Source organism: Fopius arisanus, unplaced genomic scaffold, assembly GCF_000806365.1.
Source record: "Fopius arisanus strain USDA-PBARC FA_bdor unplaced genomic scaffold, ASM80636v1 scaffold00022, whole genome shotgun sequence".
NCBI lineage: Eukaryota > Metazoa > Arthropoda > Insecta > Hymenoptera > Braconidae > Fopius > Fopius arisanus.
Window position 1 is genome coordinate 31,849 of NW_011887761.1, and position 16,768 is coordinate 48,616.

At 38.3% G+C, this 16,768-nt stretch overlaps 1 protein-coding gene across 2 annotated transcripts in view; it reads right to left on the reverse strand.

Annotated features, from left to right (window-relative positions):
- Positions 1–2,111: 2,111 nt before the first annotated feature.
- Positions 2,112–16,768, reverse strand: part of LOC105264493 (uncharacterized) — a 74,660-nt gene continuing 60,003 nt past the window's right edge. For both annotated transcript variants that reach the window (XM_011301395.1, XM_011301394.1), the window contains exons 2-4: positions 8,520–8,721; positions 6,703–6,882; positions 2,112–6,121 (exon numbers count right to left, since the gene is read on the reverse strand). In XM_011301395.1, the coding sequence (XP_011299697.1) occupies positions 4,258–6,121; positions 6,703–6,882; positions 8,520–8,713 (2,238 nt within the window). In that variant the 5' untranslated portion in view covers positions 8,714–8,721 and the 3' untranslated portion in view covers positions 2,112–4,257. The remainder of the gene's footprint in view (positions 6,122–6,702; positions 6,883–8,519; positions 8,722–16,768) is intronic.

Below are 16,768 nucleotides of genomic sequence, written 5' to 3' on the forward strand. Positions count from 1 at the left end.
AAGGCTCATTTTGTTGCTAATTTTTCAAACTATTCACCATAAAATTGTTAACGAAAACTGTCGAAAAAAAATTCTACGCGACAACAACCTTAATTGAACAATTGGTTTTATAGATATTCAAATTTTAGTGTAAAATGATTATATAGCTCAGAATATCAGGGTCGAATTCTTTTTTTAAATTTGAAAATTTTAGTCTAATAGATGCTTAATTGCTACGACCATTTAACATTCATAATAGATCCAACCTGACGAGGAAAAATATATTGTTAAAATCATTCGGAAGCCCGCCATCAATTTATTGATGGCACAAAAATATACCTATACATTTCGCTAAATCCTCCACAATGACATAATTGTTGTCGCCTATTGCTTCGGAATGGAAGCATTGCAATCGTCCGATCCCGACCGGAAAAAAAAATCTAATTTTTTCTTAATGTTTTAGAATTTCTAATTTTGAGGTACCAGGAAGCAAATGAAAAAAAAAAAATGAAAAAGAAAAATCTATTCTTAAAGGCGACGATGGCCGAAGTGAAATCGTTCTGCCGGACGGAAACTGTCGAAAGACAGTCTAGACACTTAAAATCAACCGAAAGGGCTACAATCATTCTCCTATAAAGCTTGGTTGATGGACCACATGTCGACCAAAGTTCTCCACGTTTTCCATGTTTTCCATGTTTCTCTTGGTTACCAAGAGAGTCTACGTGGAATACAGCTCCCAGAGTACAATGCGACATGAGAGACTGGAGAGGATGTCAGCACATGACACCACAAAAATGTAAGAACCCCTACTAGGGTTAGTTAGCAAAAAGAAAAAAAAGAATATAAAAAAATACACGCAAATAGGGCATGTATATTTTTATCCAACAATATATTTTGAACAAATGAAGTCATGTAACTTTTTTTTGCCAATCGGCGCGTCTTAACGTAACTTCGAATTTATTAGGTTGTAGAATTACCCATTTAGCGGTTTTTTCACTATACACATAAAACTTAAGAAAATTTGTGAAAATACGTTATTTTCAATCGTATCCAACAGTTATACCGACAATCAATATCATACCAAGTCGATTCGGGGAATTCGATTATTTTTGCAAAACAAACCCCGTTTTTTACTTATTGAAATCGATTGGATAATAGAATTGGTATGCCATCAAAACTACGAATAAATGTATACACATCACCACATCATCTGTCGATCTACGCCTTTACCAAACTATGAAAATATTAATACGTAGAAAAAACTTGCAAAAATCATATCTCTGTTGTAGACCGTTTAAAAAATCTGAAAACACTGGAGATTTTCCTGTACCTCTGTCACGAACAAAAAATTGCGGTTAATTTTTGATGATGTCAGAGTCAACGACTGGTCGATTTGACGTGGAATACCTTATTTACAAAATTTTTACTCAACTTAATTAGTATATTATGCAACACGTGCGTAATATATTTTTTTATTCGTGGGAGGTTTGTAACACGAGCCGAAGGCGAGTTTTACAATCCCACGAGTCGAAAAATATATTACGCACGCGTTTCATACAAAATTTAAAATAATATCTTAAAATATATCATAATTAATATATATAATTATATCATAAAAGTATTATCAATCGATTAATCTCGCAATAACAATGGATGAATATCGATGGAGTTTATATTTGAAAAAAATTAGAGGAGAATAATTTGCAATTCCGTAAGAATTTAACTGTCATCACTTACAAAGGTACATCACTTCTTACCGTCATAAATCGGGTATGAACAAAAACCCTTCAAGGTGAGCTGGAGATGCGTGAATGGACCAAGTATGAATGGAAACTGACTTACGTGAATTCTTGAAGCTGGGCACAAGCATGAAATGAGCGAGCAGAAAATGGCGCCAATCCAAGTATTAATAAAATTAATGAAAGACATTGGCAAAATACAGGTAATGCGCATTATTCAGTTCTAGTTTTCTCTCGTCAGGACTTGAAATCTTTTGCCAGTTCGTGATCATGAGGAGAATCATTCATAAGTTAATAGAAATTAGTTTCATGTGGTCGCTGACAATGAATGGATAAATAATTTGGATATGGGGACGGAATCACATAAGTTAGACTTTTTTGTGAACGTTTGATGAACAATTTTTTATTGCGAGCTATAAACAATAATCTTTTTACAGTAAGCACTTAATAATTGAAAATAGTTATTGGAAAAAAGGACACAATAAGATCTAGACAGAGGACGACGTGGAGAAGCATTCATTGATCTACAGTGCAAATATTCCAGTAATCACATGAACTTTTGACGGTACTTCGTTGCCATTGTTGGTGAATACAGACATTTGCAAACACAGTTTGATTACGTATTTAAGTACTAAATACTGTGAAATTGCCCCCAATTAAAACTGGATTATTTCCCACGTAATAAAAATATGTCGTCAACGTATTGAAGGTGATTTTCATAAATAAGACTAGATGGACTACGACAGGCGATAATTGCTTTAAAAAAATTAGAAAAAGTATGACAATTTTCTCCGTAATCAATTTTGTAGTCTCACTCGTTGCAGTCATTGGAACTGATACGCGGCAAATGCAAAGTACAAATGGTTCACGTCTATATACAATGTCGCAGTAGTCTTAAATGTCGATGTTTTTAAGGCACACAATCGGTCTTTGGTAGTAAGAGAAGAAATATGAACAAGCTCCTGACTACCCTACTGGAAATTTTATTCGGCAAGCGGAATCCGACCCGTTTCGGTTTTTGGTAGGCATGCCGGGTGAAGTATTTTCTTAATTTCTCAACAAAATCTTACAGTTTAAGATATTATTCCAATAAACAGAATTATTCGTCTTCTTATTCTGGGATTCATTTAAGTTCAGTATGGCTAACCGAAGTCAGTCTGGATCAGGCCCGCCGTATGAAACTTAGAAAAAATTTTATTGAAAAAAAAATGTTACAATACGATGACAAAGGGGAGGCGAAGTTGGAGAGGAAGTGAGATAATAATTACAGTGGACTCTCGATAGTTGCAACACGTTAGGGGCTGTAGGGGTACCCGATTCGTGGAAAGTGGCAACTAACTCGGGCCCCCACTCCTGCGCGCCGCTCGGTCTCAATTCTGGGAAATTTAAAGGGACAAAAAGTATTTTCTTTTTCGGTGTCTGTGCCGGGGAAACAACGTGTGTGTGGTACACAAGCGCTCATGGCTCTTTCGTATTTTGGTTACGATATCGATCGGAGGCGGAGTAGGGGTATCGCTCGAGCGTCTGAAACGCGAATCAGGGGAAAGAGTGGCAACTATCGAGAGTGCAACTAACGAGAGTCTACTGTAGTAAGAAAACTATACTTAGCGACTAATTGTAGTCATTTCAATGGTATCTGCTCTTGTAATTACTACTAATATGTAAGCAAAACTGACATCAATTTCCAATAATGAGACGGTGGGCGAGTGGATAAGATACAGAACTACAAGCCGAGGGGTCCCGGGTTCAAAAGTACTGGCTTGAGCTTTTTTTTTGTATTGTCGAGCAGCCTGTTCAGGGATCACAATTTTGGTATTTCTTACTTATTTTCGCATAATTAATCGAATTACCATTAATAATGAATTAATTAATCAAATATCGTTCGGCGAACGTTCGGTCAGTATCGTCCGGCTCAAACGTGAAAATCGCGTTACGACCCTTATGCGGCCCAAATGTGGTCGACCGTACTCGCGCGCAACATTACTCTCGGCATGCCGCGGTTGGGCCAGTTGGTTTGCCAAATTAAATTTCTAATAGGGCATAACGTTCGCTCCGGCTCTCAAAAAGGTCAAAGATCAAAACATCACAAAATATCGGAACATTATAATCTCTCCCTCTCCCTCCCTCTTTTTCGCTCCTAATGATTCAATAACAATGCTTCATCATTTCTCAATATCATGTACAATACAATGTAAAGTTATGATCATTTCAACGCACCATGACTTACTTACACTCAAAGGTACCTTTCACAGAATCCCAAACTAAATAAAAACCTCAGATCATGAAATTATTTGCACAATGTCTAATGGACCACTATTGCAGAGACACCTGCCAACTGAATGTTCAATAAAAACATTCCATACGTGATACAGAGAGCAACAAGTGAACAGAACTTATGTGTTGTACATTGTCTGTGATTCATCTGCCAACTTAAATGCATTTTGTGAGTTTCCATGTAGACACACAATTTCTTCTCAAGTCTTTTCCACAAAATATTAATCTCTTTCCTTTTTCACCATGTCTTCCAGTTGATGAGTTCTTAAGTGAGGGGTAAAGATTGACACTCATCCATCAAATTACAGTCAATATTCGAAACGGGTGAAGCTGAATGCTCATCTCCTTCCCCGTCCAATTCCTCCTTTTCAGGATTTTGGGACATATCGCCGACATTTCCCGGTAAGTAATCCTTCCAACTTCGAAACAAATACCTAGTAAACTTTCTTAACTGGCGAAATTTGCAATAGGTAGCACCCTCGGCAGACTCTAACTGTTGCGTTTGGATGAGAAATCCCTTCTCTTTGAACGTTTGTTCCAGTTTCTCCCTCTGAAGAGACTTTCTGGTCTTGCGCTTCTTCTTGCCATCGTCAGGTGTAACAATCATTGGACAAGAAGGCGGCGGAATTCGTTCCCCAGTGGCACTAAGGAATGCCCCAGCAGATGAGCCAGACTGTCCGGGAGACTGCTGAAGAGATTCTCGGGGGAAAAACTCATATCCTCTCATACTTTTATCACCAGTCCCACTGTAGTACCGAAAGTTACCACCGGAGTCCACGGACAGACTCTTCTTTTCTTGCAGACTTGGCTTCGCACCTCCAGTGAATTTAAACTTACAAATGCTGACTTCGGTTGCTGGATTGTTGTTATTCTCCGTTGGCATCGGAGGAATAAAAATGGCGGAACGCTTGCGTTTGATGGGTTGCCCAGTTGGGTGGCCATGAGGAGCGATTCTCTTGGGTCTAGGAGATACAGACGATCGAGATATGACTGCTGGAGCTGAATTTCGGGCAGCTACTGAATTTTTACTATCTAACATTGCATAAATCGACTTGGGAACGATTTTTTGCTCCTTTGGCGGAAACTCTGGCTTGCCAGAGTTCCTATCACCATGCGTCATTTTCTGGTAGTAAAGGAATTGGGATTGAAGGGTCATCGGGTGGATGAATACTCCCGCATTAGGCCAGTATACAAAGCTCGAGTTAGGAGGGTCACTATTGCTCATTTGTTTTGTATTGTTATTAACTACACTGTGATTGTTGTTGTTCAGAGGGTCTAAGTCGGTAGAGTCTACTGGACTAGGGAATGGGGTTCCGAGGCACTCGATCTCTTCGCCATCACTAGAGGTGTCACTTTTTACAGTACCTGATTCGTAGATATTTCCGTGTTTCCGAAGGAGACGAATTTTAAGCTGGTTTAAGTCTTTTATACAGAGATTCAGGGGTTCATCCTGCTCCTGATGATCTTCTAAAAAATTCCTTCGAGATTCTTGGGTTAATCTTTTCTCTAAAAGACTGCTAATCCGATTCTGAATATCGGTCCGTTGGAAAGTGACGGGCTGCGTTACCTCTCGGTGGTTCTCTGATTTTTCCTTAAGGAGTTTTCGATCATCGTGACCTGGTGTACCCGGTAGAATTGTACCGTAGTTTTTGTAGATCAGGTGACAGATGTCCGCCTTCTTCGGCTTCCTGCCTCTCCGTGGTTTATTATTGTCCAGAGTTATCTCACCCATATAAGGCAAATCTGAATATTTCATAGGTGGTCTTGGTGTTGGTTGAGAGTGATGGTAATGGGAATTAGTGTTTGATGGGGAATTTATGACAGATTTTCGGGAATTTGTAGCTAGGGATGAATCTGGGTATGGGGTTGATGATGTGACACGAGGACACAGCTCTTGCTGCATCGCGGCAATTCGTTGGAGCCAACATTGGACATCTGCGACTGGGCTGAGAGTTGGTGTTGAGCTGGATGTTGTTGGCAATGGACTCGAGGCGGAAGGCTCAAAGACATAGAGAGGGGATGTATTTAAGGCTTCTTGGGCTAATGCAGCTTCATAGTGATCTAAGTATTCGGGAGGCAGCGCCTGATGGTGGAACTTCAATTTCCACCGAGACTTTCTTCGATTTCGACTAAAACAAAAAACGAAAGCAAATAATTTTACATAAAATCAACAAAGCTATTTGACTACTGCAAACATTTATTGGCTCGAGTTTGATGAACTGTAGAGTTTGGACATCGTAGATTTTTTTCAATTTTAATAGGCAGGTCCATTACAGTCTAAATTTCTTGAAATTGAATTTACCAATAAAAACATTAGCTCGACACCTTTCGCCCATAAATAGTAGGTAGATCGGCTACCTTTTATCGATCGGCTTTATCGTGAATCAACTCGTGAGTCGATAGAATCTCAACGAGTCCGTGGGGCCCCTCACTCATTGATTTTATCTCTCCTTCTCTTTCACTTTTTCTTCTTTTGTTTTCACTTCGTTTGTATCGAATTCGATGCAGTTTCTTCAGGGCTGTTCCGAACCTGTTTTCGCATTCTCTGTTATGTCCACCTCATTCATGTCGATTCCAATTGAATGTACATTTTAACTTTGGCGTGCAAGTGGAAAGGAAATCAGTAAAATGGATGAATGGGCATGAGGGAATGAAATTTCTCCTGAATTTAGCGATCATTTTCAATTTAAAAACGAGACTTATTAATTACCTTGGTCTCGGCCTGATGGTGGCTTCCTCATTATCTTCCACGACTTTTTCTGTTGACTGGAGTGGCTGCTGTATACTGGCCGTGTCGTGACTATGGTGTATGTGATGGGCAACTTCGGATGGTATAGATGCTCCACTCATTTCCGTTTGCTGACTATTGAGTGCCTCATTAGAATTAGATCTGAGTGATTCAGAGACGAGGAAAGACATTCAATAATATTTTATATTCTTGTCGTTTACTTTTAGTTTTACAGATGCAAAAAATGAGTGAGTTCAAGGCAAAACAAATATCTACACAGAAAACATGCAGGCGATAGCGGTTATGCGACTGTAGATACGTTATTGAAATGTATGGGTATATTTTCTTTGCTATTACTAAATTCACGCCGAGCTTCCGAACGGTTTTTACCATATATTTGCTTCTATTTATTAATATTTATTGAGAATGTTGAATGTTATATCATTTATTAAGGATGTATTGAGACTGAAATTTTCAGATACAAGAAAACGAATTCGATTCACTCAATTCTGAGATATTCCACATAATCATTGTACACTAAAAATCCAATATCTACGAAACTATTATTTTAATTACGCTCATATTCAGCGCCATCGGTTATAGTAACAAAAGAATTATTTTTTTGAAATTAGAAGTCAATATTTTTATATTTACGCGGCTGAGAGAAAAACCGTCTTGAATAAAAAAATAATAATATCTTGAAAACTTTGTATTGACCAGTATATATGTTTTCATTGATACGGATAGAAAACATTCGACGAAAATTTTCAGATAAAAAAAAGCAAATTCGGCACGGCCAATTTTGAGATATTGTACATAATGGTTTCACGCAAAAAATTGAATATTTCCGAAACTAATCGATCAATTAAGCTCATGTTCAACACCATCTATTGTAGTTATAACACGGAGATCTCGTCCGAAGTTTAAGTTACTAACTCGATTTTTGCACGGGTGCGATGGTGAACAACTCCATGCTTTTATTTTTAAACAGAAAAGTAACAACTATGATTTCTTTCAGCGTTCACTTTCCAATTTTTGATTAATTCCAATAAATGGATTCATAACGAAAAAGATGGAGGAAAGAAACGAGAGATATTTCCAAGAAACAATTTATAAGAAATCACGATTCCTCAAACACAGCCTGACCGGCCGGGCGGGATCTATGTACAGGATTAGCCTCAACTCTTACCGACTTTGTTGGAATTTTTCTACCCACCTATATCTCTTCCTAACTAACAAATCACCCGTTGTTCGGAGGGTACACGTATAGACATTTCCAAAAAAATGTGTACACTTGGGACAATTCTACATCGTTTCAAAGCAAAATTTGATTTTTTTTTTTGGTTGGGATTGGACGATTTCATTGCTTCCATTCAAGAGCAAAAAAGCATTAGTTGAAGGCCTACATTCTTGATTGAAAGTTTCAACGGACGTGTTCTCATTAGCAACCAACTTGATACTTGAATCAGTCTTGTGACAAAATTACCAATGCATAGTACTAAACATTCATTTGGTTTTCGAAACATTCAATCGCAATCGATTATACAGTTCAATCAACTTTGCGTAGCTGAATCAAGAAGATACATTGAATTACGCTATGGTAACATAATACTACAAAAACTATATGCAAGTGTGAGTATTCAAGTGTGGGTATACTGTTATCTGGGACGCCATTGGCTTTAGTCATTTTGAACTTGAATCAAGGAACAGATGATTAAGTGATTTTTTTGAAAGTCAGGTGAGCGAACCGTGTTAATTCCTTGCTCTTACCGGTAAAGGTAGGATTATTGGGAATTTACCTGTGACTATTAGCTTCGCTCGCTCTTTCATCGTCATCCTGAGGTTCTTGTTTTACCGCCATGTGGACGTGTGGTAGAAATGAACAAGTTAAGTGATGAGATAGATGCAGAGGATCTGGATAATTCAATGTCTCCGTCAGAGAGTCGTCTATGCCAATCGACTGTGCACGAGGCACGACTTCCTCAGTCTGCATAATGCCCCCTGAAATCAATCAATCAAAGGTATGCAATTCCCATGCGTTACAATCAATCTCTTTCATCAAATTAGAAATATGGAAAGATTTGACGGAAAGCACGTTCACGAATCCTATCATATGCTATGTATTCATGCCTGGTAAGGGGGACTATAATTTAGTAAACATTACTGTCATATAGTAATGATTACTATATGTAGTAGTAAGGGTTACCATAGAGCATGCCCGGAACGATTTATTTAGTCAATTTTACGAGTTATGAATCGTAAAATTGCATGGGTAGAATTAGAACGGTGGACCATAATGAAGGATTTGGCCATTTTACTATTGTCAATCGTAATTTGAAAATAAAAAGAATAGCTCCAAATCAATTCTTTTTTTTTTTATTGCATTGATGAAGAAAATTTCCAATTATGTTGGAGGAAAAATGAAGTCAATTCCAGAGAATTGTGCCATCATAGAATATTAAAAATGCAAATTCCGTTCCAAAGAAACCTAAAAATGTCAGAAAAATATGCGAGCATTCGCCGCGTTAAAGACCAATTTCACATCGTGAAAATAATAAGTCGATAATGAAGGGAAACAATGAAACAAAAAACGCGACATGGAGCTTTCTGTTTATTTCCTTATACCCGATTTGTAAACATCACTCGCTGCTTTGATATTTTGCGAGTTCACATCGTAAAAATGAAAATTTCGCATTTAAAAATCCAGCGCTGCAGCAGTTAATATCTTGGCTGTAAATATTTTTTCTCTCGTTTTCCGTAAAAAACAAAAATTGTCAATAAATGATGAATTCTGGTTAATTGAAAATTTAAGTTATTCTTTTCCTGAATAACCGATAAAAACATGGACTTACTTTACTTTATTACTGCAACGTAATGAAATGAACATAGTTTTCAATTTATTTCCGCTATCGGAAAAAAGAAATCAAATTTGAACCCTAAAATTTGAGAAAGTAATTATTATTATATTCTTTCCTACTCCATTGACAAATTATTCAGATCCTAAAAACATTTTTTAAAAATATGTACATCAAAATTTTCTTTCTCTTTTTTTTACGATTCCCATTCGTGATGTTTGGATAGAGAAATGTATTTAAAAAAAATCAAAGTCCCAATTTCCAAAAAAAATTAACGTATATTTCCCGGAATTCGCGATTTCGTCCGCGGGTACGATTTTCACATCGTAATTTTTCTTATTAAAATCTTCCGGGGTGATGAGACTCTCGATGTTAGTGTGCTCGATAGATATAGTAAAAAACACCATTCCGCATAGTAGCGTTGACTATGGTATATAGTAAAGGCTTGTAAATGCCTTGTTGTTGGCTGGTAAAGTTTACCGTAGGTGCATGGGAAAAATGCTCTACAACATAATAATATGGCCCATACGATATAGTAAATGATAAAACATATTTGAAAAAAAAAAAAAAATAATAGAACGACACGGAGATAAGAAATAATTGTTTCTCACCATACAAAAGAATGTTTTAAATGCAAATTGTGTATTTTGCATTTATTCTATTGTAGTATTATTTACATTTATTCTCTGACCTCACTTTGTCAAATTCTGTCAGTAAAAACGTCTATCAGGCCGAATTCGTGATCTATTATTAAACCTTTGTGGACTTTTTAGATATAACATTCGGTATTTTTTCTTTCACATTTCCATAAAAATTGTAGAAAGACTATACTGGGATAAAAATTGTTAATGTATTTAGGTAACTGGAGACTGTAAGCGCCTAACATCTGTCTGCCTGCACCTCCCGGAATCAATCTAGCATTTCGGTAAGTCTTTAGTAAGACAACCATATCTACTTCAGTTTCTGCTACGGCAGAAACACATTGGCTACACAGGATGCAGTTTGTTATTACGCGATGGGGAGTCTTCTGGTCAGATTTTTCAATTATATTCAGTTTTGGAGAAAATTTTCATTAAAATTTTTCAATTATATCCACTCAAAATTTGTATGGATCAAACAATACTCATTTCAATAGTGGAATTATGAGGAATCTGGTGCAAGTGACAGGGACATTTATAGTAAAGTAGGCTTAAATGGCTGAAATGGGCGAACGATGTTATGAATCACACCAATATAAACTTATATCATCTATTTGCCTGTCTTGTGTCTCGTCTTATCGTATTTCACATCCTGATCCAATTCATTCACCTATTCCATTGTACCCGACTATTTGCTTCCCCAATTAAACCCGCCATCTTGTTTTACGCCACTTTAAAATTAACTACTATTTTATGTACCTATCGAACTTTATGTACTAATTGCATTCGCCCTCTTCTATCCCATTATCCAATCCAGCCGTCTTCACATTCATTTTATAAAAACATTTTAACCATTTTAACATTTTAACATTTGAACAATTTAACATTTTAATTGTGACGAAAAAAAAAATTCTTCCCTTCATATTCTTCCTCTCCCATGAATTGTGTATTTCGGCCCAAAAAAATGTTACTGTTAACAGAATCAATTTCCGGCCCTTCAGCAGTCAACTCATTCAAATACTCAGCAAACACTTATTCGGTTGTAATTACTACGTTTTTACCTGGTAACTCACACGTAGACCAATGCATATTAGACGTCTATCTGAACATAAGCAGGTTGCAAAATGAAAAACGAACAGACTATGGACTATGACAGTGGCCACAGAACGATATGTTTTTAATCGAATCCATACGAAAATGCAAAGGTACTATTTAACGACCTGTAGCTATCTAGATTAGAAACCACTGAACCACAAGAGTCACAGACTAGAATAATCATCAAAAGTATCTTAACGAATAGTACAGAATGCAAGTCCGAGTAGAGAGAAACGTACCAAGAGATGAGATTATCAGCATCCTCGGAATAATGAACGCAGCCATCATAAATGAAATCAACCATTCAGTATCTAGGACTACGTTGACAAGTAGTCTCACACGGCCCATCAATAGCAGAATGTAATTCCGGTGAGAAGGCACCTCATACCTTGTCAATGCTCTAAACACTTGCCATAAGAATGACCCCGGTGATGACAAGATGCTAAACGGAGGAAACCAAAAAACTTCTGGACTTTGTTAAAAAAAAACTGATGAAAACATTCACCAAGTCTATATAAAAACATTGAAAAACGCAATAAACACAATCAATTTCAAAAATTCGGCAAAATTCATGCCCACAGTGGACTAGATTTCCGGTCCGAGCAAAGAAAACTTTGAAGACATACATATTGTCGAAGATAACAAATGCATCCTGACAAGAAGGGGCTGTGACGCAAGAACATCGCCGACCATTAATAATAAGAATAATGTTATCACCGAACCACTGGAGAAAATGAAGGTAATCAGCGTATAATAGAAAAGATCAGCTTACCGCGTCCCCTCATTAATGAAACGCCTCGAGGAACTTATGAATATGAAAGCGGCCCAGTTTACGACACAATATCAATGTGAAAAGCTGAAAAATATCACCATTAGCAACTTCACCACCACGCGTAGAACACATAATCCATTCTGTGACAACTATGAACTATAAGACAACTTCACAAACCCGGAGCAAGCGGAAAATCTAATCAAGGGAGTGCTCAATAAAACTTTTAACAGCATTAGCAACATTTCCAACGTAGTATTGAAACGTCTGTCTCCTCAAATCCTACAAAACTATACTACTCTGTTCAACAACACACAACATAACCTACTTCCCTAAAATCTGCATACTCAAAACTGGTTAACCAAGAAACCATTCAGCTATAGATCAATTATCTCACTGCCACTCCAACCATCAGCCAAGTCTGTGAAGCAATAATCAAAAAATCAATAATTACGTTTTACAATAAAGAAGAGTATATTTCCGGGCTGGTGGGGTGGGGTTTGTTACCCGCGTGAAGTTGGCATTCGAGCCGAAGATGGGATTTTCAAGTTTTCCAGTTTAGGAAGTATGTATTGCCAATTCTCACACGTGTGACAAGTAGTACGGAAAAGGTACCCATGCAATAAACAAATTCGGATGAGATGCTAATACTCACTTACTTCATAATCAACTAGGTAAAGCATATCTCAGAGGCCTGGGGAAATCATTCGATTCTGTATGGCTGGAAGGACTTAATTTTGTCCTCATGAAAATTCAATTTCACAGGAATTTCTCATGAAATAAAAGGGATTATCTTCCCTTGTGTTCCATGTCCAAGAAGGTTCCCTCTATTTCTTTTTCATATACAGTCGGTCACTTAAGTTCGTGACCAAACTGAAGTTGCAACCTGTGTATTTTATACGGGTTGCAGCTTCCGTTTGTTCACGAACTTGAGTGACCGACTGTACAGAGCCAACATCTTCAACGAATTTAACATAAATAGGGAAGGCAAATCGGAGACAATTACCTATGTCGGTTATTCGACATTGTGAAAAATTACGACAAAATTATGCTCGAAGCACATAATAGAAATTCTAATAAATAAAATTAAAAGTTATTACTCTACATGAAATTTTCGCATAAGCGCAGATCGAAAGGTGAGTCCATATTCATCCGTGGACCACACCGAGCTGTTCAGCGAAACTAGTAAGAAAAACAACAACACTGTCTCCATCAAAACTTTGAATCTAGATACAGAAGAAGCACTAGTTACCTCCGATGGGAAAATTGCGAGAAGACCTAGGTCTTCATTTTGGACATTTACTATGATGCTCCCTTCACATCAACATGCAAGTTGACAAAACAAAAAGTCGTTTCAAATCCTTGATACACTTCTTCCACAACTCCGATATTGCTAAAAGGCTCAGTGTACTGTGTTACCGGCTCCTAATTCGTCCTATCCTTACTTAAGCAGCCCCAATATGGTGAAATCTTAGTGCACACCAAATGGTGCAAATGAGAAGTTCAAAAGGTCCTGTCGGGAAGCATCCCTATGTATATATATAGATTTTATCTTAAAGCTTACAGTACATGAGATACGTAAGCAATGCATACTAGTGCTAAGCAAGATGATGGAAAGAAGACAATAACGAGAAAAAATCGTTGAGCCGTGTCAATACGCGGGTGGGGTGAAATGGAAAACTCTGGGTAAGTGGACCATAGGTGAATTTCGAGGTACACAACAAAAGAAAAAATAAAAAATAGGACGCAGTCAATGTAGTAGAATGATATTATTTTTTGACTCGGGAGTGAGATCACTGCATGATCTTCGAGGGCTCCGACCTCACATCGAAGACCACCCAGCAAGCTAACCGATACAAACAAGGTCTACTCGCTCTGCAGTCGTGCTCCCTCCAGCCAGAGGGCGAGTACTATCGCAGTTAGGAATTATGATGTCGGAATAGTCCAACAGGCCAACTAAGGATGACAGCCTTTGTCATCTGGCCTGTCAATAATGAGGCATGGCGCTTTCAGCCTGACCCTAAAGTTGTTAGGGCCTAAACCCGCGGTTTAACTGACCCAGCTCAAACAGGAGAGGTTGGTATTTTTCCGCTCCTTTCGTAGATACACTGCTCTGGGCTGACGCCGAGAACTCCATCACGTAGATGACTTAGTCTTGTAAATCGAAAAAGACTATATATATTATTCGACTATATTATTGTTGTACCCTGCATGGTAGGTAGTCATATTTATTGTAGGTTCTAGGCTCAAACGGATAAATCCCACCAATAGTTTATAGGTATTTAAATATGAGAGTTTATTACTTTGATTAGGTCCTCTGACTGATTACAAAGATTACGGCTAACACATGTCGGAGTCCAATTTGCATCTGCTTTTTGCATACCCAAAGGACCTCTTGAATACATAATTGTTTGTGTGTTATTATTAAGATATTATTATTGTTAGTATTGAGACCTCCAACGGTAGTTTCGCAAATTAATTAGTGGAGCATGTGGCGACAATTGAAAGGAAGATGTTTTTGACCACCTGTTAAGATAATTGATTTTTTAAACTTCATCATAACCATTGAAAATTTGATTTGTCCTTTCAGCGAGGATTCGGTAGGCTGGGGCGGTCCAAAGGTCTCCGTGTTCAAATGAAGGAAGAAATTTTTTTATCTGAGCTGCCCAATTATACGATTCGTCACAATATTCCTTATTATTTAATTGCACAAGCCTCACTAGGCTCACTCTCGGCATGTACAACTGCTTTTTTTTGACAATTTCAATTAACCCCCCCAATAAACCCCAGGAGTATTTCACAATACCATGGTACATATGTGGAACTCTAATCTAACAGCCCAACTAGCACTGTTTCTAAGGGAACGTAAGACATGTTTGAAAAAATCCTATTGGGCTACTTCAAGGTCAATATTGTTTAAAAGTCCCGTGCTGGAACTGCTTATAATGGAGTAGTTAAGAGTAATGAATTAGACGGTGTAATCAGAGTTTTCCACGAGTTAACTCCACAATTTCGTAAACCACAGAGAGCTCTAGTTGCCGTTGTGTGTTACTTTGGTCAGCATAATCCAGTTATGCTGGCAAGTGTCATGCTAATAATGCAGGATGTCCAAACATTTAACGATAATCAAATTAACCAAAATTTGGAACATAACATTATTATTACTATTTTTTCACATCGAAGAGATCACTGAACGGTCCTCGAGGGTTGCGACTTCAACTCGAAGACCGCTCAGTTAGCTAAGCGGTGCAAAATACTTCTAATCGCGATACAGCAGCGTTTCCTGCAACCAGAAGGTAACCTGTAATGCCATCGGGAATCATGCTGCCTAAGCAGCCGGAAAGACCCAAGGATAACAGCCGTCTGCCCAGCCAATATTACAGTATTTCGCCTACAGGCTGGAATGATCTCAAGCGCACATGGAAAAGCCTCGCATGCCACCGAGCCCATCAATAATTAGGAGAACTCGCCTGACCCTGAACCCTTGGATCAGCTGACGTAAAAAAGGAGAGATTGATATTTTAGCCAATTTTCCTCTTTTTTTGCTAATATATTGCTCTCAGCCGGGGTCGAGAGCTCTCTATGTTGTCCTCATCGACTTCCTCTTTAAAGTCGCAGAGGATTTTCTCTTCAAAGTCGAGGAGAACAATACCAGACTTTGTCGCAGCGACAGGTCTGATAGTCGCAAATAAGAAGTTCCAGTAAATCTTACACCTCTGATTCCCGACAACGAACTTAATATTTTCCGGAGCGTAAAGCAGCGTCGGCGTTCTGTCTATTGCATAAGAATGTCGCAGATAATAATATAGCACTCTTAAGCCGTATTATGCGGATGGATGTACCTCGCGAGTGCATGTGTCGCACAAAAAGATAAAAAATGCATCATAGTTTCGAAGGACTGTTTGCAAGCCCAATACCTAACCTCTCGAGCTCGTAATCCCATAACAGGACTTCCATAGGCCAAGGTGTTAATCACAATCGAGGTCCCTCCGACCAGGGGGTGAGCTCTACTGCCGTTTAGAATCATGGTGACTAAGTAGACGAAGGGACCCAAGGATGCAAGCCTTCTGCATCGGGCTAGCCAGGCTAAGAGCTTGACACCTACAGGCCGGGATCTTTTCCAACTCAGATATGAAGGACTGCTTTGTTCCCCCCAGAGAACCTATGAGAAAGACAATTAACTTGACTTTGAATCCTCGGGTCACCTGACGCAATTAAAACAGGAGCTGTTGATGCCTGTGCCGCTTTTCCTCTTCCTTTACCGTGATGTTGCTGCCAGCTGGAGCCGAAGACTCAAGCACATAGATCATTTTGTCTTTGAAGTTGAAAAGTACGACATCAGGTTTCGTGGCAACGACTGCCCGGGTAGTCACAAACTAAAAGTTTAAGTAAATTTTACCTTTCTCATTCACGACAGCGGACTCAATATCTTTTGGAGTGTATGGCAGTAGTGGTATTCTGTCTGATATAAGTGACGCAGATGGAAATAAAGCACTTTCCAATCATCTCCGCACTACGTCGAGGGGTATAACTTGTGATGCCATACGTTGGGCAAGCCGACAACAAGTGCAACAGAGTCTCAGGAAACAATTTCTAAGCCCGGCATTGCGTGCCTGAAGCTTGCAGCCCCATACAACAATACAACTTCGATAAAGTCGGGTATTTATGCCACCACCCTGAGACGCGCAAAT